General features: G+C 39.4%; 1 protein-coding gene across 9 annotated transcripts; it reads right to left on the bottom strand.

Annotated features, from left to right (window-relative positions):
- Nucleotides 1-22: 22 nt before the first annotated feature.
- Nucleotides 23-22,918, bottom strand: LOC110384210 (PDZ and LIM domain protein 3). 9 transcript variants are annotated; one of them, XM_021345365.3, is made up of 13 exons: nucleotides 22,667-22,918; nucleotides 22,291-22,418; nucleotides 15,421-15,569; nucleotides 15,022-15,117; nucleotides 14,052-14,138; nucleotides 12,841-13,045; nucleotides 4,724-4,870; nucleotides 3,511-3,558; nucleotides 2,747-2,835; nucleotides 2,165-2,203; nucleotides 1,550-1,685; nucleotides 1,109-1,171; nucleotides 23-695 (listed from the first exon to the last, which is right to left on the bottom strand). In XM_021345365.3, exons 2-13 carry the CDS (start codon nucleotides 22,381-22,383, stop codon nucleotides 609-611), a joined length of 1,239 nt encoding a protein of 412 aa, XP_021201040.3. In that variant the 5' UTR covers nucleotides 22,384-22,418; nucleotides 22,667-22,918; the 3' UTR covers nucleotides 23-608. The 9 variants fall into 9 exon arrangements, with proteins under 9 accessions (XP_021201040.3, XP_049702705.2, XP_063890157.1 ...); XM_049846748.2 differs by lacking the exon at nucleotides 22,667-22,918 and adding an exon at nucleotides 22,575-22,593; XM_064034087.1 differs by lacking the exon at nucleotides 22,667-22,918 and having other exon boundaries at nucleotides 22,291-22,505.
- Nucleotides 22,919-23,262: the final 344 nt, after the last annotated feature.

Below are 23,262 nucleotides of genomic sequence, written 5' to 3'. Positions count from 1 at the left end.
TGATGAAATAAAACGAAGTGCATAAATAAAAATAAATTATTTATTTAAGGTTGATCGAATTTCATTCTCGTAGGTACGACCAGAGCTCGGGTCGCAGTGACTAGACTGTACACTCAACATTTCTCATAAGTATTCATAAACAATAAATTTCTGTTCAAACAGAAAATCAACACTTAGTAATAAACATTACATTTCTACTTAATATAAATATAAATTATATCACTAATACTCGAGTATTAGAATAATTAAATCCACCGAAAAATAATATGACACACTGCCAGGAGCATTATTATAATAGCTTCCTAAAATTAATTTTGTTAGTCTTATTCGTTGCTAACCCAACAAGTCATTACGTCTAATATTATATGGCGCTGCAGCTAACCGTGAAACCATTGTACATCTCAGTCCATCGCGTTGTTACGGCAAACTAAGCAGAATTACTATCAAGGTCTACACGTAACGCACGTATGTATTGCGTAGTGTGACTTTTGATGTGTTTAAAAGTGAATTTGTTGGTAAAGTCGGTAAAATTGGCACGTTACGTTGATACAGTTTGCCGTAATGTTAGGAACTTGTAAGGTGACGGTAATACTGTGTGGCTAGAGGTGCTAGAACTCGGTGTCGCCGAGCACGTTGTACATGAGGCGTTTGAACGAGTTCGACTGTTGGATGTGCTCTTCGTGTAATGAGTTCACCTGCAACAATATAAAGGAAATGTTATACCTTATATGAACATGGTATTCAAATGAGATAACTATTTGTAAAATTAAGGTACCAAATACGATCTTATTAAAGATCAAATAATTTAGATACAACTTTTGAATATAGCTTCTCCTTCAATCTTAATAAATGTAAGTATATGTCCTGCATTAAAACCGTTTTTTATGCTGAACGAGCTGTATTCCGTGCGTATTGTTGGAACTACTTCCCTAGGAATAGTCTAACTTTCCAACAGTAAAACATTTTTTTTTAATCGGTTCAGTAGTTTCAGAGCATTTTGGCACACAAAAAAGCTTTAATTTATTAAATTAGAATAGATGAGGCCTTATAAAATCTGAGGAATAGTTACGAAGTTTTTGAAAACTGTTTGTCCTGTATGGATACTTACGAAGGTCGTTTGTTTTCCTTTCGGTTTCTCTTCAGGTTTGACAGGTCTCGGAACTGGCCCTTTCTGGAATTTTTTATTTTTAGTCATCATAAATACATTGCATTACAAAATAACCAAAAAATATATGATAATTTGATTTATGCATGGTTTTATCAAGAAAAGTATTGCAAATAGGTATAATGATTTTAAAATTCTGCATCAAAATATTATAAATCTATGTGAGTTCCCATTTGAAAGAGGCGTTATTTTAGATAGTAAATTCTATACTATAACATTGTGTGACAACAATAATCGTGTAACTGCGGGCCCCAATGCTAGGGTGCCAGGCACTAAAGACATAAAGGGACCCGGACTTTTTCAGTAGGGTAGGCCCGTGCTACCTTAATCGCTGACAATAAATAATGATGCTGGATGTCACGAATACAAACATGGATTACGTACCTTGGCGGGCGGCGCAGTGAAGACCTTGGGCACGACGGGCGTGGGCACCTCGTGCACGACGTCGCCGAGCCCCTCCTCCTGCAGCGCGCGGAACGTGTCGGACTGCGCCGGGTCGTACACCACGGTCGGCTTGTGACTGCTCCGCGCGGGACGGTTTAGTGGTTAGCGGGCGCAACACAATATAGACAGAACGTTTAGACTTACAGGACACGCGGAAGCGGTTAGTCAGTAGAAGTTTAGTGTGTTTGATTCAGGAAGGAAAGGTCCATAAAAATACTAACATTAATTATGTAGAATAAGTTCTCTACCTTAAGTATTAAGTTCGATTGTATAAATAGAGTATAAATAACTTAATAACTACTTTGCGTATAGTGATTGTGATTGCCACTCTGTGGTCACACAATGTTGTCGCGTGATGTTGGCGCCGTAGCGCCGACATAGCAGTCGACTGTCGACGTCATCATGCTTGACGGAACACGATAGAACTGAGCGTGGAGTGAAATAGACCAAGTCGGCAAGATACGAAAAGAGCGAAATAAAAATAAAATAAAGCATTAATGCATCATGAGTATGGGCGTCGACTGTTGTTGGGCGGCGTTCTAGTAAAAGACTTGCCTCTTGACAACGTGCGGCCGCCCGTAATGGCCGTTAGCGCTAAATAGAGAAATAATCCATTATTATTTGAACATTACACCTACTCTGTATCTCCGATGTATTTCTTGTACATAAAAGAATTTTAGATATTAGGAAGTTATACCACACTGATAGTACTGGAAATGTCATCAAATCTTTACCCGGTAGGTACCTAACTATCGAGTTGTGCTAAAGCAAGGGATAATTTGTTTTGAAGAAAACGTATTTACAGAAATTCCGTCACATTAACAAGTGGATGTTGTTATGTAACGCTGGGCTTGGCATTGGTCCATGTTGTTTAAATTCATTGCCAAGATATGCGAAGTCTGATATGACTGATGCTACATTTACTTAGCGTTTGCTAACTATTAGCTCGTAGATATTATCCCGCTGTGTTAAGGCCAATTCTATTTTATCAAAATTCTTATGTCTGTAGTCAGTGTGGACTAATTAAGTACTTATGTACTGCAAAGTGTCTCGACATTTTAATATCGGTATATGACGATGACAAATTGCTGTTTGTGTCTAATTGTTTTCAAAGTGTCGTATGTAGATTATACTCACGGCAACGGCGAGGTCTGTTGCCTGATCGAGTTGGCGATGTTTTGTTCCGAGTATAGATTGATGGGGGAGTTGAACTGCTTGTGCACCATCTGAAGAGATACAAACAAACTTTATTATAACTCACTTACTTTAACTTCTTAATAGCACAATAAACTGTGTGAGAGAGCAGCTACAAGATCTCATTCTAAAACAAGTTAAAACACCAATTGTTTAAAAGTTAAAACATAAGTTTCACGGAGGAGATTTAGCAATGTAGAATCCAGAATTTCATACAATTAAGACCGAAATCAAATTGATCATCGTTGAAACCAAAGTAGTTAGCAGATTACGGTAACAGTTAACAATTTATAGATTTTTAATAACGTTCAAACTGCCTCATAACAAAATATTTTTGGAAAGCAAATCATAAACATGCGTAGGTAAGCAGTTCATACAGGAGAAATGATTTCGGTCCAAACTTGATACAATTACGGGTAAGTAGTTACTCTCTTGTTCATAGACAGAAAATAAACCTTTTTCAAGTCATAAAAGCTCAAACAAGATGACGTATAGACACATGAGTTCATGAGATCGACGATACTTTGCAAGAGACTCTCAATGATGCAAGTAAGTCAAGATATAAAGATGCAAGTGAATGCCTGATGGCATATAATATTAAATTCAATTGCAAAGTATCGTATGATGGTCGACCGGCTTCGTATCAGAAGTTTGTCGCTGTCATGCTTGAAGCTGAGACTGTTCACACAAGTGATATAGTGCACCACCTTATTCGCGTCTTCGCCAACCACTCGCTGCAACACCGACTCTGCCACCTGAGTTTTTATGAAAAACACTATTGTACTATACAATCCGTGCGCTACGTTAATTCATTATTAACGTTAATTCTATAAAATGTACGTGGAAAAATAAGAAGGAGATGGTTCACGTCAAATAGGAATAAATGAAAATATCACTGAACACCAAACTTTTGTCCATTCCTTCTTACTTTTGACACAAGATGTATTAAAGATTTTTTCTAAATGTTGACTGAAAACTAAGATTCTTTGTACAGTTTTAGTGAGCGAAATAGTGAGTTGTGTATGTGTGTGTGTGCGTGCTATGTTCGTGCGTATGGTGTGTTGTGCAGGCTAGAGTGTATAGTTTATTAAATTATATTATTATCAGCAAGAATACAGTATGACTTGACTTCTCTTAAAAAGGACAATTACGTACATTTTCACCGAACGCTTTAAAAACGTGGTCTTCTTCACTAAATACAACCACGCATTTTCATATCAACCAGCAATTAAATAATGCTATAAATATATCTCACATACCGCATTCGAATCATGTATTTCTAGAACTGCGTCTTACAAAAATATAATTTGATTCAGCGGTCTAATGTTATACGCAAGTGAGATTACATTTATATCGTCATGAATCTTGACACGTGTCTAGTGAATTCAATGTAGGTTGGTACTTTTTATAACTCCACGAATTTCTTTCAAATGCTTTCAGAATAAAAGGTTTTTGAACGACTGTTCGATCTTGTTTCTGTGTTTATTGTTTTGTGCTAGAATCATTTAAGAATCATTTACAGTGACTTTTACGAAAATGGTTTCGAGCATCGAATTTACATTTGAGTTTTGAATCTATGCCAGCTATTTAAAATCACACTGCTACTACAATTTCTAGGTTTAAGACTTAAGTTGATAAGTCAGTGTACCAAGAATCTCTCCTTGTGGAAGCCCCAATTTTAATCTTCCCCCAAAAAATCTGGCTTATTAGGATGCCAACAGAACGCGCAATAGCGGGAGCCTGCCTTCAGTTAATTTCAAAGGGTGCATGAGGAGCAAGAGATAAAGATTTCAATATTAAGAAAATAACTGAAATATCGCAAACAGTTGTCTGCTTCACCATGTCAAAGGCCTTAACCTAATCTCTGCGATTGCACGTCCCTGTTTGCAGAAGATTGTACACTGAATATGATGTGATTACCTTCTGCCTCATGAGTGTGTCACGGTAGTCGTGGCTGGGCGGCGCGCGCATGGCCGGGTTGGGGTGGTGACGCAGGTAGCTCTCTGTGGGCCCGGGCTCGCGGCGGACCTTCGCGCCCGGCAGCACCAGGGGCGTCGTACGGTACGGCTATAAAGATCAAACAAATTCAACTTTAACACGTTGATTTGGATATGGACCTGTTGATTTTATCAGCGTGTGAAAATCACTTCATTGAAGGCTATAAACCTGAATTGATATTTAATGTTATAAATATTTGGAAGGTCGTAAAGAGGATTTTCAAATAACTAACTTTCATTGGTGTTTACAAATATTTGCCCTTGTCTTTTGATCTATAAACAAACTATAAATATTGTGGATGAAGGTGACATTTCAAATTTATAAGACACTCGTATATCTTGACCATAGGTCGTTTATTGTGGGATATTCGTATCTAATACATTATACCTATATATGTAAATGGGTAGTTATGTAGGTTACATGTTGCAGTATTACCTACGATAGATTCAAATCATGCAATTTATATCCAGTTTTGTAATCAAATGGTAAACCCAATGAAGTTTGTTGTAGCAAATACACAACCATGATCTAGAATAGTTGGCTCACATCACACGCTAATAATAGTAAACTTAGTAGGCACATAAACTGCACAACAGCGTAAAAGCGCCGTTGAACATAAAACGGTAATTTGTTTTACTGCTTTGGTTAACTGAGGCTACACATATTCAAATAAAATCTCATGTTTGTCACACATTGGTGACCTTTTAGAAGGTTGCAGACAAGGCTATTAAAATTCTGTTTTCCTTCAAACATCACATGGGTATGTCAGGGACTGACAGTAATCAGACGCCATTTCTATAAAAATGTTGGTATCCACGCAGCGATTTGCCTCCAAGCTCCCGAGGCGTACTTCGCGTCGTGTCTAATTATAACACGAGGTTATTTCATGTGGGTTATGATATGACTTCTGACACGATTTCGTTATTTAATATGGTTCTATGATATTTAGGTCGTGGTGATGTTTCAATCCTTAATTCAGGGTTCAATTGACTGAGATTATTGCTACTGATATCGTTGTTGGGTGATACCATAACAGAAACACCAAACGATTTCTTCGGTCATCTCCGATTCTCTTCGGTGAGGTTGTAGGCATAGAAATTGAAAAGCAAGTCCAATACAATTGGTGTTCAAACATCCATCTTCCATACTGGATAAATTCCATGAAATATTATGGATAAATGATATAATCCATACTTCATCGAAGCGTTCGTAAGTATCGTATATGTGCCAATGGGCAAACAACAAGCTTCGTATATTTGTGGCGATGTTTACAAAAGCGGGGGCTTTCGCCACTGACGCAATGTTCTATGTTGGTCGGGACGTTTGGTTGGACCAAGTAAATAAATTTATTGGATTTCCATTCATTAAACACGAGCAATAGTTTTACATAATTGGCTCGTGTGCACTGTTATGATCCATTAATGTCATCATTCAGTTTATTGATCGAGAAAAGATTATAGCGGAACTAATATAAGAACCTACGTATTTGAATTGTTTTCATGATGCCTATGCCAATTAATACTGACTCATTGATTATTTATATTGATATGCAATAAATTGATGGATTGGTGCCCAACTCTGCTACAGAAAATTCAAATAAAGATTTGTTACTTTAAGTAGCAGCTTGCTTTCGAAATGGGTGTTGGGAAGCAACAGACGCAATCGCACATAGTTTCAAATACATATTTGACTATGCTGGCCATGATATAGACGCGATTAAACACTGGGTTATACCTATAGGTAGTAAGCTTTTTAGATGGTGATCAACATAACAGAGATGGATTGTATAAACGCTTTACGCCGTCATTTTCCATTACGATTGACTCTCGTCTTTTGGAACTTGGCATGGAAACTACTCATCATTAACATTGCATATGGTAACAACCACGTCACATATTCGTGTTGAAAGATCAAGTGGGTGTAAAAATGTTTGTGACGTGGCAGTAGTGCAAAAATAACTACACAGCTGGCTATTTCATATCAAAGGGAGGTCGTAAGATTATAGAGGATACTGATGAACATGGTCATAAATCTAATCGTGATCTTATCTCCGATATGGACTTAATTCTAATAGAATTGTTAAGGTATATAAGATGATCAAATAAACTTTAACAAGATCAAGAAAATGAGGAAATGAGAAGACGGTTTTTTTACTTTAATTTTTACAACAATGTTATTACTTTTGATGTTAATGGATTTTCCTGTTTTAAGCGCGCATGCAATAAAACGTTGGCCGAAGAAATACTTAGGTTGATAAAAATAAGGAATAGCTATATTTTTTGGGAATCCATAAAAGTGTAATGCAGCAGGAATTTATCATACAGGATCACTAAGCATTGAAATTTTTCAGAACGTCTCTAAATCAAAAGATAGTTTTATGCAGATTTTATTCCAATGCTTGCTTCTGGTTCACGTTTGTTGATGTACACGATCTCATAAAACGAATATATCCTGCTGTAAAATGACTTACGATTTTTTCCGGAAAATTACATCGTAAACCTTTCGTCTTATTACATCACATATTTTGTAACACTACGCGCGTGTCTCGAGTGCTCCAAATTTAGATTATACTCCGAAATCCCATGTAACGGCTGGACTGCAGACGTTTCACATCATTTCCAATCGAGTATCAACTTTAATAGCACATCACATTTTGGTTACAGGAATTTATGGAGGTTTTAGTAGTGAGGAAATTCTAGTGTTATAAGAAATAGTCGCACGCACCCAGTTGGTGACGACCTCGTCCTCAGGATGCATGGGATCCTGGTACCCGTTGGGGAAGAAATTAGGATTGACGGCCATAGTGGTAGCACTTAGTTGCGCGGACGTGTGCCGTGCAGAGTGTGATCGCGGACTGCCGCTCCAGTCGTCTTCTCCCGAGTAAACAACGCGATTTCAATGCATTCTATTTTGGCAATATGGCGGGAAAATAGGCGTCGGCGTGGGCGAAACCTCCCGCGCGGCCGCAGAGCCTTGCGCCATATAAAACATTAATTTATTATTTATTTCAAATATTTTTATAATCTACAATAATAGTAACAGGTTGTGTAGCTGTTGACAAAGTATATGAATTAGTGTTTGTGACAGTTTCAGCTTATTGAGAGGCCATCTGAAGCATGTTTTCATCTAGTAGTGCGTCAGCTTCTGCCTCAGTTAACAGTGTTGTTTCTGATTTCGTTTGTATTTTTCGATTCGTAGAGAATAGATCAATAACGATGAAGTCAATACGGACTTTTATTACAAATAGTAAGTATAAGAAATACGACCGCAGTGATCGTCTATTATTGCGATTCATGATTCAGAAAACGGATTTAGCCTAGCTCGGGAACGTTCTAAAACTTCGATGAATTATAGCTTCGTTTTAATAACTTCGTCTCAGTGTAAGTACAAGTCGTGTGCAATAGCTCCGTGGTCTAATCCCAGTGGTTCTCATTAATTTCCTTTCTGATCTTACTAATTAACTTAACATCAGTCAACGTTAAACTTTTGGCGGGTCTCCAAGGTACGTCACGGTTTGGATTAGCATAACACTGTTAACCTATTTGGTGGAAATCAAGGATAATGTCGAAATAAACTAAGCATGAGACGTTGCAGCTTCCAACTGAAACCCCATATTTTCATTCCCTTAATCCCAGTGCATCAAGATTAGATCCCAATAACAAAACGTAAGAATTCCATAAATTCTGAAATTGACATAACCAAGGACGATTTTCTTTCCGTTCTCAGAACTCAGAGTAAGAATTGGCAAAACATCAAATCATTATTATTGAAGTATTGGTAATCAATTTAAAATTGATGATGATGTCATAAACTTGAAGGGTCATGGTTTAAATAAATCATATGTTATTCCTGATGTTTTCAATTCCGTTTTAAATACAGGCTTTAGAAAATCAAGTCACCTGCAATTTGATCTGTATCATTTAAGTCTTATGTGCGTATATGACTCAAGTCTGTTCTAATACCGTAAATGGTAGTTGTAACTAATCCATCATGTGATTGGAAGCAATATTTTGGCGTTTGTTCCACCAATCGACAGGTATCACCAACGGCCCACTTGTTGGCGACAACTTTACCTTCCGGGTGCAACTTGACGTTCCCTCTATAGCTGGCAGTATTTCGCTAATCGTCTACCACGCCCCGCTGTTTAGTTGATACACTGAGTAATTGATACATAATGATGTACACTTCAGAATCCGACAGTCTATTGACAAGCTACGCTTATTCATCTGAACTGGACTGGTAAGCTGGAAGCTTGCATTTATTGTGAGTACGTTTTGGTTTCTTTCATCTGATTAACATTGAAATTAGAAGTGACAAAAGCGTCATTGATCATTTGCTTTTAGATTGGAATGTCGATAAGGGCTGTATGGAATGAAGTGCAGAACTTGATGACCCATTGTTTTAACGTAGAGCACCGTACTTGTTGTTTGACCGTGTATTACTGAGTTTACTAACGAAAAGCACGGTTTAACCTTAATTACGGATAATCATCATCTTCCTGCACTTCTCAGAACATCATCATCATCATCATCAGCCTATCGCAGTCCACTGCTGGACATAGGCCTCTCCAAGTGCACGCCACTGAGATCTATTTTCGGCTTCTCGCATCCAGCTCCTGCCAGCCGTCTTGCGCAAGTCATCACTCCACCGTGCCTGAGGACGTCCTACACTACGTTTGCCGAGGCGTGGTCTCCACTCTAGAACTCGTTTACCCCAACGGTTATCGGTTCTTCGGCTAATATGGCCAGCCCACTGCCACTTCAGCTTGCTGATTCGGTAGGCTATGTCGATGACCTTGGTTCTCTGACGGATTACCTCATTTCTGATGCGATCCCTCAGAGAAACGCCGAGCATAGCTCTTTCCATAGCCCGCTGAGCGACTTTAAACTTGTGGACCAGCCGTACCGTCAGTGTCCACGTTTCGGCTCCGTAGGTCATGACAGGTAGGACGCACTGATTGAAGACTTTTGTCTTTAGGCACTGTGGGATCGACGATGTTAGGACTCGACGTAGCTTCCCAAATGCAGCCCAACCCAACTGAATTCTCCTATTCACCTCGTCCTCAAAGTTGTTTCTACCTAACTGCAATGTCTGCCCGAGGTATACATATTTCCGAACAACTTCGAGAACGGCGCCGTGTATCGCAATCGGTTCCGGTAGAACATGTTCATTGAACATGACCTTGGTTTTGTCCAAGTTCATCCGTAGGCCGATGCGTAGAGAAGATTCAGCCAAGTCGTTCAGCATCTGTTGTAGGTCCTGCAGCGTTTCCGCCATGATGACGATATCGTCAGCAAATCTCAAGTGAGAGATGTGTTCGCCATTGATGTTGATGCCGCGTCCTTTCCAGTTCAGCGTCTTGAACATATCCTCCATTGCATTAGTGAACAGTTTCGGGGAAATAACATCCCCTTGTCTCACTCCTCGATGCAACGGTATGGGCCTTGTTTGCTGATTCTGTACTTGGACGGACATTGTAGCGGCTTCGTAGAGACATCTCATCACTTGGATGTATCGCCAATCTACTTGACAACGCTGCAGGGACTCCAGAACAGACCAGATTTCAACCGAGTCAAAGGCCTTCTCATAGTCCACAAATGCTAGACACAGGGGCTGATTATACTCTTCGGTCTTCTGTATAATCTGCCGCACTGTGTGGATGTGGTCTATGGTGCCGTATCCGCTCCGAAACCCAGCCTGCTCCGGTGGTTGGAATTCGTCGAGTCTTCGCGCAAGTCGGTTCGTGATCACTCTTGAGAACAGCTTATATACGTGGCTTAGGAGGAAATGGGTCGATAGTTCTTCAACTGGGTTTTGTCTCCCTTTTGAAGAACAGGACGACAACACTCCTACTCTACGCCTCTGGAGTTCTCCTTCAAAGAGGACGGCATTAAAAGCTTCTGGAGCTCCCCCAGTACGGGCTTGCCTCCTGCTTTTAAAAGCTCTGTTGTAATGCCATCCTCGCCAGGGGCTTTTCCATTTTTGAGCTGTCTCAGAGCGATCTCGATCTCGCCACTGCTGACTTCTGCCAGGTCTTCGGTGAAATGGCGTGTTAATGTGGCTCTAGAATCCTCATTTCCGGGATCAGGTCGAGATGCATGCGATGCGTATAACCGGCCATAGAAATTTTCCACTTCCGAAAGGACTGCCGGCACCGAAGAAACGACTTCTCCACTTGTTGTGGTCAGCTTCGTCAAGTGGCTTCTTCCAAGAGATTGTACGAACACCTTTGACCCCGATTCAGCTCAATTGCTCTTTCAATGTCCAGAGTATTGGAGCACCGGAGGTCGCGTCGTACGTGCTTGTTGATCTCTTGGTTTAGAGCCCGCTGAGCTGACGAAGTGACAGGCGGGTTTTCACGTCGTTTCTTCATAAGCCCTAATGTCTCTTCCGAAAGCTTTGATTTCTTGCCCTTACGCTGCATGTTACAGAATCTCGAACCTTCCTCCCTGAGGATCCGAACCACATATTCGTGGTTCTGGTTAACGTCTGTTGTAGTTTCCACGGCGGCAAATCGGTTCTCCAAATTTGACTGGAACGTTTCAGATCCTGTCATGGTTTGGAGCAGTGTTGGTCGGAGCCTGGCCTTCATCAGACGGAAACGTTCAGCCTTGAAGTTGATATTCAGAGAGCCTCGGACAAGTCGGTGATCACTCCCGGTATTAAACCTATTGATCACGGAGACGTCTCTGAATATGTGCTTCTTGTTCGTCATGATGAAGTCAATCTCATTTTTAGTCATAGTATCGGGGCTTTGCCACGTCCACTTCCTTTGGGGCTGCTTTTTGAAAAAGGAGTTCATCAAAAAGAGCCCCTCGCGTTCTAGGAAGTTGACGAGCATTTGCCCCCTATGATTCCTGCTTCCAAATCCATGGGATCCTACTGCCGATTCGCCGCAAATCTGTACTCCCACTTTAGCGTTAAAGTCCCCCATGACAACGGTGTAATGGGTCTTTGTAGTGAAGTGGAGGGCCCTTGATATATCATCAAACATATCCTCCACTTCATCGTCTGAATGTGTCGAGGTCGGTGCGTACACTTGCACTACCTTGAGGCTATACCTGTCGGTGAGCTTTATGATAAGGTACGCTACCCTGTTCGACACACTAGACACCTCCACCACGTTATCAGCTAGGGACTTATTAACCAGAAACCCAACGCCACCTTGGGATTGTTGGTCTCCCTCTCGGAAGTACTTCTCAGAACAACAGTATGAATATGTTTTCTTCATCATCATATTGTAAATAAAATAATAATTTGTGAATTATTATTTCTCTAGTGGTCCCCAACCAATACCAAAACATGTGCATACTCATGTTCTTCCTCACAATATGTTCATCATTTTTCCTCACATAATTGTTCAATTGCGAAATAATCTGATGTGAATGATCCAAGTCTTCTAAATTTGGTAAAGTTTTAGATACCTTAACTGTCACACAAAATGTTGTTGTTTTACTTGATTATTATTTATGGTGAGGCTTATTTACATTTTACTTAGGGTTGATTTTTCAATCATCAGTTAACTTCTATCTGAGGAATAAATATGGCAGTTTGACATAATATTTCTTTACAAAATCTGTCAAACTACAAACATTCTTCAGATAAAAGTTTTTTTGTGATTGAAAAATCAGACTTAAATGTTATATCGTTATCGTCCAGCCTCTTCCAAAGAATTCCAGTTCCTGTTTAAACCAGATGAATCCAAAATGACATCATCAATCTAGTTAAGCGGATCACACGAAGTTGTTGTCAGGGTTGACAGGGGTAACTATTACTCATGTAATCGATTCTTGTGTGATCTAAAATCGTAGTAGCATACACAGATAGATAGTAACCCATCTTCAAACCGACCGCGCCAAATGTTGCTTAACCTTTGATTGTTTTATCGTTACTAACGTGCACGTGAGTTTGCTTGTTTCATTTATTTGAAACCACATTCGAAATACAAAAGTAACTTATAAAAAAGGACTCCGATACATTTTGGAACCACTGCAATTTTGGACATGTGGTTTGACCTTCTGTAAAACTAAGGTACTAACCTGGCTCTGAATAGACTCGTCAAAGGTTTCATCAGTTCGTGTAGACGAGGGCGAGAGCATCAGTGTCCTGTATTCTCCCTCCACTTGCACTGGGTACGTATACTGGGCCAGTCCAGCCGGGCCGGCGGGGCCGTGAGGAGGCACGGGTGTTCGCGGCAGAGACTCAGGACCGCGCCAGTTGGATCCGATTTGAGGGCTCGGCGTCCTGTACAAAGGTATGATCATGTTTAGGGTCTGTCAGAAACAAGTCCTAAAGTTGTTGAAATAAAATAAGCTGAAGCTGCAGCGGAATAGGTCATATTAGATTCTAAAAGATAGAAGCAGTCGCTGGAGAAAGCTTAAGCGATGCTTTATGCCGTTTAAAACCATTAGTGCCGGTAGTAAAAAAAGCATTGGGCTTTGTACTATTCACTTTTCATCACAAAAGGAAGCCTCCTGGTGCGAAACTGTTTTTCATATTTTGTAAATGCCTAAGTTGTGAACATAAACGAAACCAAGACTTATTTGTGGTAATTGGGAGATAAATAAACTCCTGTGCTTTCTGGGTAGACTCTGGTTTACCAGTTAAAAAACTTACTGAAGAAACTGGGAAGGTCGCTCCAAACCGAGGAAACTTCAAGTTATCAGTAAAATAAATACCAAATCTTGCAAGTTAAAATATAGGTACTACTACCAATGTTTTGTATACTCAGCTTTTAATAGAATCAATGAGAGACTGACCTTTGGCTCAATCTCTCAGCGTGGTATGCCGTTACTGTCTTTTCATTTTATTTCACTGGGACGTTACGCTTTGTTGTTTTCAAATATTTAATGACATCTAATTTTAAAGTTACTTCTCCAGAAAACATCTAATTTTAATGTGGAATTTAAACTTATTCATACGGGTCGTGTCATTGACTTCATATTTTTGGCAGCCACTAGTGATGCATCATAATTTATTTTGGCTTTGATTACAATATTTATATAACGTTATTTATTATTCATCAGGTGCAGAATATCTTTAATGATAAGGTGACATTCTATACTAAAGACAGTCACATTTGAAACTGATATGTGTGATAGATAGACATAACAAATGACTATGGGATAAGAGTGATAATAAATTGTAGATGACCCCCAAATCAGTTCTTGAAAGTCTCTTGTATAAACGCTGCTGTCTGGTCTTGTTATTCTTAAGCTTAGTGAATATAATGAAGTAATGTGAATGGTACCTGTATGGTGGTGCAGCGGCATTGGGTATCGGGGAGCGCGGCGCCATCGGCGTGCCCGAGCCGCGCGGCCCTTCGCGGTCCACGTCCCTACACATCGTGAATATGCTCAATGAACATGACTGGAACGTGGAGTCACGTCAATACGACCAGTGCCAACTTTATGATGTATTGACGGTATCAAATAACTGTAATAACCACTGGACTCATTCGAAAATAACCACCAAATAGTTATGCAGTTATTTGAAAAATATCTTGGAATCAGCCCAGTGGTTGGTAGGTGGTCGTGAACATTCAAAGGAGGATGCAATGCATTTAGTACAAAATAACTTGGTAACCTAGACACATATAGAAAATAGTGTTTTCAACATCATACAGTAATAGAAAATAAGTCATACGCAACATAAATATAGGCATGCATATTGACGACGTATACAGGATGTTACATTTATGGAATGAAGTCTGGAGTTGAGCGTCTGTTTCAATATTACATACATATATTCTTTCAAAGTTGTATACAGTATACAAGGTCAGGTTATGTTAACGCTAATATTCATAAATATTGTTTACAACGACACCGATAAAAGTCCCATGCTAACATATTTTTCGGATATAGATTTGAAGAGGGCTACATAAATATATTTATATAAATTAAGAGGTCAACGGGCATACATTAATAAAGTTTTACGACGAACTCTTCCAAAATGCAACGTGATACTGAATAATCATGGTGAATATCTTTTAAAACTTTAAAGAGAAATAAGGGCCAAAGTTTCCTATACAATTAGAAATATAGATGTCTAACAAAAAGTAGGGTGTAGTAAAATGTGGCAAGTTTTTTTTCGCTTACTAAGTTACCATTTCAAATTTCAAGGACAGAAAATAAGGTGTAAAGATTTAAGATTCAGTATCACCAGTATAAATCAACAACTAGGTGAAGGGCAACACGGATGACACCTAGTGCAAGTCTTACTCAGCAAACTCGTGATAGAAGGTAGGCGTCGGCACGCGGCCTACAAAGCTGCCCGGAGACCGAGGCAACGAGTATAGGTGTGCGCTCGCGCCGCCCCTGTGGTCACACTTTGTTTCTTTTTAACTAGAAATTGTTTATGACCGATTGAAAAATCCAGCCAGTTCTGTGGCCGAGAGATTCCATTATGAGGTAAGATTCTGTGGTCACACTTAGAATTTTTTTGTGGCCAATTAAGAAGTCCCGTCAGTCGTTTAAGGTAAGATTTACATACCTAATAGTGTGTTTGTTAAATTAAGTAAATATCCTCTTTTGATGATTTAAACAAAATAATCCCCTTAACCCATTTTCGATCTACGATTATTTTGCCTGTTTATAATTGTAGTGAATAAGACTCATTACCTCTGTACAACAAGCTTGATCTGTTTGGGCGCATTCCTGAAGAGATTCTGAGCGTCTTCGTGTCGCAGGTCGCGTGCGTCGTAGTCGTCGATTTTAGCGATGATATCTCCGCGCACCAGCTCTCTGCCGGCGGGAGCTCCCGGGGTTACCTGGAAATTACGACAACGATTTAATATAAGACTGGCTAAAAATGTGGATATAATGAACAGTATCTTAACATGTTATGACAACAGTTATTAAAAAGTGGAAGTGGTTGTTTATAGTGGCTTTAAGCAGAAACCTAATGTTTCAGACGGCCATATGTCTACTCGACACTTGGGCCGGGATCCTGAGAGTTCCGGTTCAGTTCTACATATTCCAATGCAAAGCGAAGTTCAAAGCGCTGCTGTGTCAATCCCAACGCGTCAATATTTATCCAAACTGAAAATATGTACGTGTTTGAAGTCTCAACCGCTGGAATTCTAAGGAAAAACATCAAGCATCAAAGGCTTGCTTTATTTTACTGGCTTAATTTACAACTATTTAATGCCTGCATACATATTTTGCGAACTAATAGGCAACAGTTGGTGTAAAAATAATATGATAATCTGTAGTTAACGACCGCCTACGTTTCAAAGGTGTTGCCTGTGATATAATATAATGTCCACAGGTATGTGACACATATAGAAAGACTAACAGACGGGCCGTGACATTCTGAAGTGTGAACCAAGCGTGCATTCGGTTCGGTCACCTTCAAGGGGAAGTGTAATTACACGACGACACGTTGTCAGCTACCTTGTTTACTTTTCCGTATTGTATTTTCTCCATTTTTTCTCGTTTTTCTTTGGTCAGTAATGGACAACATTTTCCATTTTAATACCTTTATAATCGCATATCACCATTTGATGGAGATGCAGGAGAACTTAAAATGCGAAAAGTTAGGTATTCCAGATTGTGTTTTTTGAGGGGGTAACGCGAAGGGTGTAGTATCTGTGTGATAGAGTAGTAGCTCGACCTTGTGCCTGGGGTAGAGGCGCGGGGGGCGCGGGACGCATGCACTGATTTGGCTGATGGCCAGGCTAAATGCGTCCGCCGGCGACGCCGCGCCAACCTGACATTTTTTATTGAAAACAACCGACGGATCGGATGGAGGCCGCGTCGCATCGACGGCTCGACCTGCGCAAATCCATCACCCACTTCCTCGAGTCAATGGCGAGGACATACATCTATATTTACTCTTGTCCATCAACGTGGTTGGTGGTGAAATTTTTGTGAGAACGATAATTCTTCTTAGTTTTGTTTGGCGGATTTTTAAAACGTTACAGCTGGCTTGCGTCCATCCGCATAACACTCATACGCAGGTGACGCGTACCCGCTTGCGTCAGGTACTATTCAGGTTGAAGGAGATGCATTATGTCAATAAACATTCTAGGAAACTCTTTCTATTTTTAGCTCTACATTTCATGACTGCTCTAATGTTGACGAATACCAGTAGAAATCAAGTGTCATTTTGTTTGGGTTTTAATTAAGCAAGAAGAATTTAAAAACAATGTTTATTAGTCTCCCAAATTATAAATCTGTAGAAGTAGACCAAGTGTTCACGAGCTTTGACGATGTATTTAAAGTTTTGTATGTAAGCTTGTAAAATATATACTAAAATTAATTGCTATATATCCACATTGTTTCAAGACCCACCTATTTTGTATTGACATTTCTTATACATCAAATGAAGAAAACAATAGGGAAGCAATATAATAGTTAAATTGTTACCTATGGACTGCCGAAATCGCATAAATCAAATCAACAGCTGCTTGATGTCTTTGCCAAGAAGTGACATGTGTTAGGAAGTTGCTAATTACTCAAATGTAAAAAACTTGCTTTTCCTCAAAATGACACATTGACTATTTTTTTTTCGTTATCTGCAATGTATTTTCTATTGAAATGTATCGACTGATTGACTCATCCCAGCCATATGGAGAGGAAGTAATGAAGGCATTTTAATGGCTCTGCTACGGGAAAAATCGAGCTCAAGGCTGTGTTTGTGATTGAAGATTTATGGCAGCGAAGGTCAACCGCGATATTATTTGCTAAGTGCATCTCTCGACCAGCATCAGCGGTGTAAAAGTGAAAACGAAACAGATGCGAGACGTCATGCAAAATGTGGCGAACCTAAATATATGTAGGCCAAATATGACGTCCAGTCTAGAATAAACCATGTCAAGATTCAATAGTTATAAATAAAATATTGATAGGCTAGAAATAAACAGTATGGTAACTTTTGAGCAATGGTAATACTGAAATAGCCCTCCGAGTTTGTTAACTACAGTATTTGCTTTCAGGGGCATTTTGTAAGAAAATGCCGACTGGCGCCATCCAGTTTAAAACACTGACTATTCCTTACAACATAGTTTGCCACATTTCAGCTCCCCCATTTAGTGGAAAAGCAAGTTTTTTAACCTTCCAAAACTTAATAGCTCATGTTACTGTTACAGCCTTTTTATCGTCCCACTGTTGGGCACAGGCCTCCTCTCACGTGGAGAAGAATTGAGCATTAATCATCACGCTTGCTCAATGCGGGTTGGTGATTTCAGAGTTTATAGTGCAGGTTTCCTCAAGATTTTTTCCTAATAGCATGAGCTATTAGGAAAAAATCTTGAACACATTTCCTAGGTGCTACATTTTCCACATCTATATTTTTAAACTCTTAAAGAAAAACTTTGTCAAGTTTTGTGATGTGTGTGGGAAGGATTTAGGTGCCTTAAATCCTTTATATTATACCATATGCTATACTTTTGAAAGAATGAACATAAATTTTCTGTACAATACATATGAACAAATTCATCAGTTTCCCTTTTCAAAGTGAAGGTGATGAGGAAAATTTTACTATAGTTTTCCTCCACTTGTTTTGATAATAATTTCCTCTGTGCAAATTCAACCTGTTGTAAATAAACTAAAAATAGGAACAACTTTTACAAACAACCGGCGACAAATATTTGCCAGATGTCTGTTTAATTTACAGTCTTAAGCAAGTCTTTTATCCCTAGGTTATTTTTAACGTATTAATTTATGTATGTGTGACATAAAAGATAAACCATAAGACTTTATGGCCTAGTTGTCGTTATATCGGGTGTGTCGTTCATAATCACATTAAATTAAATGCGCTAATATACTGGTTAATATATGTCGATTATTGTCGATTAACACAAAGATAAAAGAAAAATACGTAAAAATAAAAAAAATATTTTTTCAAACAAAGTAAATGGAATAAAAATGTGCAAGAATTAGAACACCATATAAAAGTCAGTCATTACAAACAACTGAAATTCTCCCTTGAAAACTGACAGCTGTCAACTGATCAAAACATACGATACTCCTAACTTTATCTCTGCTTTATACATGATGTTGTAAATTATAAAAACGAAAAATGACTCCTGTGGTTAAACCACTGAATGGATTAGGTTATTTTTTTTACAATTCGCCATAGAATATCATAAAGTATATGCGATCGATATGAATTAAGGTGATTGTGAACGACACACCCGATATATCATCGTTAATCAGTAGGTTCAACAGTAGATATAACTATCCTTATTAGGTGTATCTGAATCAATCGATAAATGGAGAAATATACCCTACTCTTAATATGAGTCACCGGTCCGTAATGGTCAAAGAATTCCCCAAACGTGCTCAATATTACAAACAAACATACCTATATGTATGTATTTATATGAACTGATCTGCATCGCACTTTATTCAAGTCGTTTTCATAAGTACTTGAATCATGCAACGACGCTGCTAATCAAAATATTTTTTATATAGGACACCATAAAAATGTGTTTATGATTAGCCTCAGTTACTTGTGTTGTTTAGTTAATGATTTGTCTAATTAAATTGTTTCTAACTGTACAATCTTGCGAAAACTTACAGTTTGGAATTCGGAATTGATTCTCGGGTCGGACTGAAATCACCCTATGGGTTTAAGATGTTTTTATATACAGGCCGCAGTCTAGAACTTTGTTAATTGCGTTACACCCCCAGTGTGGAAGGACCTATAAAGTCATCATCCCTGATTCTTACCTAGTAGGAGTGGTTGTTTGATACAGGTCAGAGACCGACAGGAAGATTTGAGAAAACTAGGGCTTTTAGATCCGGTTGCAGATTACTTGATAGGAAGAAGATGAAAACTTTGAATTTTATACCAACCATTTAATTCGAGAACCATAAACGTTGCATAGATTGCTGTTAGAATAAAAGTTGTCACAGGACCAACCTGAAAAAGTTTTAGCCTCCTCAAGTGGCAGCTACCATAAGGCGTAGAAAAATTAGGCGTAGGATAAGGGGACCTTACATGTTCAGGCGTAAAGTTTGAAAGACATCAAATAAGACTTTGTGTGACCACTTTGTCGGTAAGCTTAATAGTGTGATGTATGTACCTATTTAGCGTCCATGTGTCTCTACAAGAATGTGTAGAAAACAAATTAAAATGACAAAAATATCTCAATTACACCTGCTTAGAAGCTTGTTCAGATAGAAATCTCCACTTCTATGACTCAGTACCGCCTACACCGTACGCGAATTGCGAAATTGTTGCGATGCACTCTTTCCTACGATAAAAACATGCAGGCGAAAATAGGTCAAACGTCCTGCTTTTTATGTAGTAATTACCTTAAAATAGAAAATTGAGAGCTTGTTATTGCCTTGTGCCAGAAAAGGCTCAATTAAATTGATCGCATATGTAATGCAGAACTATGCAAAAATTACCTAAGAATTGTTAGTGAGAAATTATAACAATTTAGTGGGATTTTAAGGGTAAAGTAGCGGCTCTGAATCTGTAGCGAATAAATGCCGACCGGCTCGGCAGATGATCTTAGTTGAAGTTCCTTTGAAATTTCACCACCAAAAAATGAATACATAGCTGCATGTATCTATACTAACTAGTTAAATTGCACCGCCTACATAATAATTCTACTTTTGATATTGAGTGAAATTATTCCAAATGTAAACAAATCGGTTTTCAGTTGTTGCAGATTGCGTATCGATACGACCTAGAAGAAAGTTTACTTTTGTGCGAAGTGCTCCTACTTTGTGTATGTTATGAACACAAATCAACATTGAAGGCTTTTGGTTCCAGTTTTAGATTAACAAATGGTGCAGTTCTGGGTACTCATCGCCGAAGGTCAGTGGTATTTGACAGTCCAAACAAATGCTTTTTGAGCTACATATTTACGCAGATTGTACCACTTGCTCCTATAACACACTGTAGGTTCAAAGCTGGACATTAACTTTTAACTGATGACTAAAACTATGAAGAGAAAGAGATTAGGATAACGGGGTCATGTCGCATCGTCGACAGCAGCTGTCGAACGACACGATACATCCAAGAATATATCAGTTATAAAGAGAGTTCGTCCACGCTCTACATATATTTAATGATGTTCTAGATAATCTTTAAACACGTTCGTTTCCCGATATTTTAAAACTGCTCAGCAGATACTTGAATTACAAAAATAGCTGAAGTGCTTCACATTGTCGGCTTGCGATTAGTCCCAGACTGACTGACAACGCTCTATAAATATTTTTTTGTCCCGGATAAATGATAAAATAATCCACGAGAGTTCTCATGATAGGTACTCTTGAGAATAACACCCCGCCTTTGACAAGTGAAGATTGAGTTGAAGATGGTGTCGAAGTGCGCATGATTGATTGTAAAGCTGGATAGCGTCTTATTTACAAACAGAGCGGTATCTCCAGCGGCGGTGTTTACACCGGCGTCGCACGTACCCGGGTGACGATGAGCGGCGTGGCGAGGTCTGCGCCGCCGACGAGGCGCAGGCCCCAGTTGACGTCGCGGCTGTCGCGGCGCAGCGTCACCACGAAGGTGTGCAGCCGCCCCATGCTGAGTGTGCAGAGTGCAGCGCGGAGTCGGGCGGTGCGTACGCGCCGGGAACACGCGACGTAGTGCGGCTAAATTAGCCTCACCGCAAACCCGCGCCGCCCCTGCCCCCCTAGATCTGCACTGGATGTAACCCTGCCTTCGCAATCGACCTAATTCGATTTACGGAAACTCTGGGATATGTCGATGCTTGATTATCCGCCTATTCGGGAAACTCTTCGCTTTGCTTGTTTAGCCCCATAAAAACCGGAGCATTAGACATGACCTACATTTACAATTTGTTGCACATCATTTGTTAACATAATAAGCTTTATGACGCTGCATTTTACCTTGTTACGAATACGAATATACGCGAGTAATTTGCCAGGATTCAATTAAAATAGTTAATGCTTATGCGTTAACGTAGGTCACACCAACGCAGCCCATGTCACACAAACCCAGTTTTCTAAGGCTGAGGGTTGCAATGAACTGGCTAGGGGTTATTGCCATGAAGGGGATTCTATGTAGGAATGTAAATAAGGCCATTCATTACTGATCACTATTTCCTACGTCATAAAGTTTTATATATTACGATGTATTGGCATCACATAACGTTATTGGTGTATATTTAGCCGACTGATCATGATTTGTAATAATCAAAACACTCTAGGAATATTGGCATGTGATTTCTAAACCAGAGTGATGTGTCATTTCATGAAAATACATATTTTAGATCAGATCAATATAGCACGCTTGAAAAAAAAACTTGAATGATAAATTGCTCGGTCATAAATCGTTTTAATTATTTAACAGCCAATTCACAGTATAGACCTACATAGGTACTCCTATAGATTTTGCCCTAAGAGCCTCTGTCCGAGTAAACGATATCATAATTTTCAGGTTTCAAAATATTTTTAGTAGTTTGGCACTGAAAACTCACTTCTCACAATAACTAAACTCTCTCTATGTACAGTCACTATATTTGCGCACTATATCTACATACAATTAAAAAAACTCACCCTTCTCCTCTGTCCGAAATCCCTGGGCTCATTTCCAGGATCCATGCGCTGGTGGGGCACTCGCCAAAACGCCGGCCGCTCGTACATCGGCATCGTCACTGCTCAGTACCGCCGACTTCCAGGGAAAACTGACACAGAAATACTCTATTACAACTCGACTGCACCACAAAGCATGCACATGCAGTGATAGTGCATACTATCACAATCTCTTTATAATCGGCCGTCAGTTACATTTCATAATGCATAAACGTAGGTGTTTGGCAACATTTCCATGCATAAATCACCTGTTATATGGACAAGGACAGCCGAGCACAGGAAAAAAACCACGTTAGACGCCACGTGGGAGCGGTGGGGATACAGTGAAGGGCTAACTCACCAGAGGGCGCGTGGCGTGGTGACTTGCGCAGAGCCGTGCGTCCAGTGCCGTTTTCTATTATCTCGAATTATTTCGGAGCAACATCAAACTATGTCTATTTTTCGCGTAGCGGCGGGCGGCGGTTCGACGGCTCGTGGTTCGAGTGATTTACAAGCCGGAGCACACGAGCTGTTTCTGGGCCAATACCGAGATCCGCAAGTGACCACCGCCACTCGGGAACACTCGACACCGGTTCAATGCTCCCGAATTTCGTCTGTGTCAAATATCGCCACGTTCCTACGAGACTTAGGACTTCAGCGTCACCTAGGAAATTGCTAATGTGTTTACGGACGTTGAACCCATCATAAGTATTTATGCTGACACAAAAAATAAGTCTACCGCATCAGTAATATCGTGGTTGAGATATTTATTGTTATAATCGTTGAATACGTTCCATAAATCAATGTAGATGTTTCAAACAAGACTAAACACTTCATTGAAATATTTGTTAAGGATATCATTTACGCACATTTTAAAAATATGTTGCATTTACATGTTGGATTTGTAAGTATAATAAATATAATAATAAAAATCGACTGTTAATAATAAAAAAATAA

The sequence above is a fragment of the Helicoverpa armigera genome, chromosome 4 (assembly GCF_030705265.1).
Source record: "Helicoverpa armigera isolate CAAS_96S chromosome 4, ASM3070526v1, whole genome shotgun sequence".
Taxonomy (NCBI): Eukaryota; Metazoa; Arthropoda; class Insecta; order Lepidoptera; family Noctuidae; genus Helicoverpa; species Helicoverpa armigera.
Note: the sequence above shows the minus strand (reverse complement) of the source record. Positions and strands in the feature narration are given on the sequence as shown.

What these genes read in the sequence shown, in the direction of transcription:
- LOC110384210 (XM_021345364.3), bottom strand. Translation starts at nt 21,294, where the DNA reads ATGGGGCGGCTGCACACCTTCGTGGTGACGCTGCGCCGCGACAGCCGC. An exon ending in TTCTATCACGAGTTTGCTGA is followed by an intron (nt 14,139 to 15,021) that starts GTAAGACTTGCA and finishes CACGATGTGTAG; the next exon opens with GGACGTGGACCGCGAAGGGC. An exon ending in AAGGAAAACAAACGACCTTC is followed by an intron (nt 696 to 1,108) that starts GTAAGTATCCAT and finishes ATATTGTTGCAG; the next exon opens with GTGAACTCATTACACGAAGA.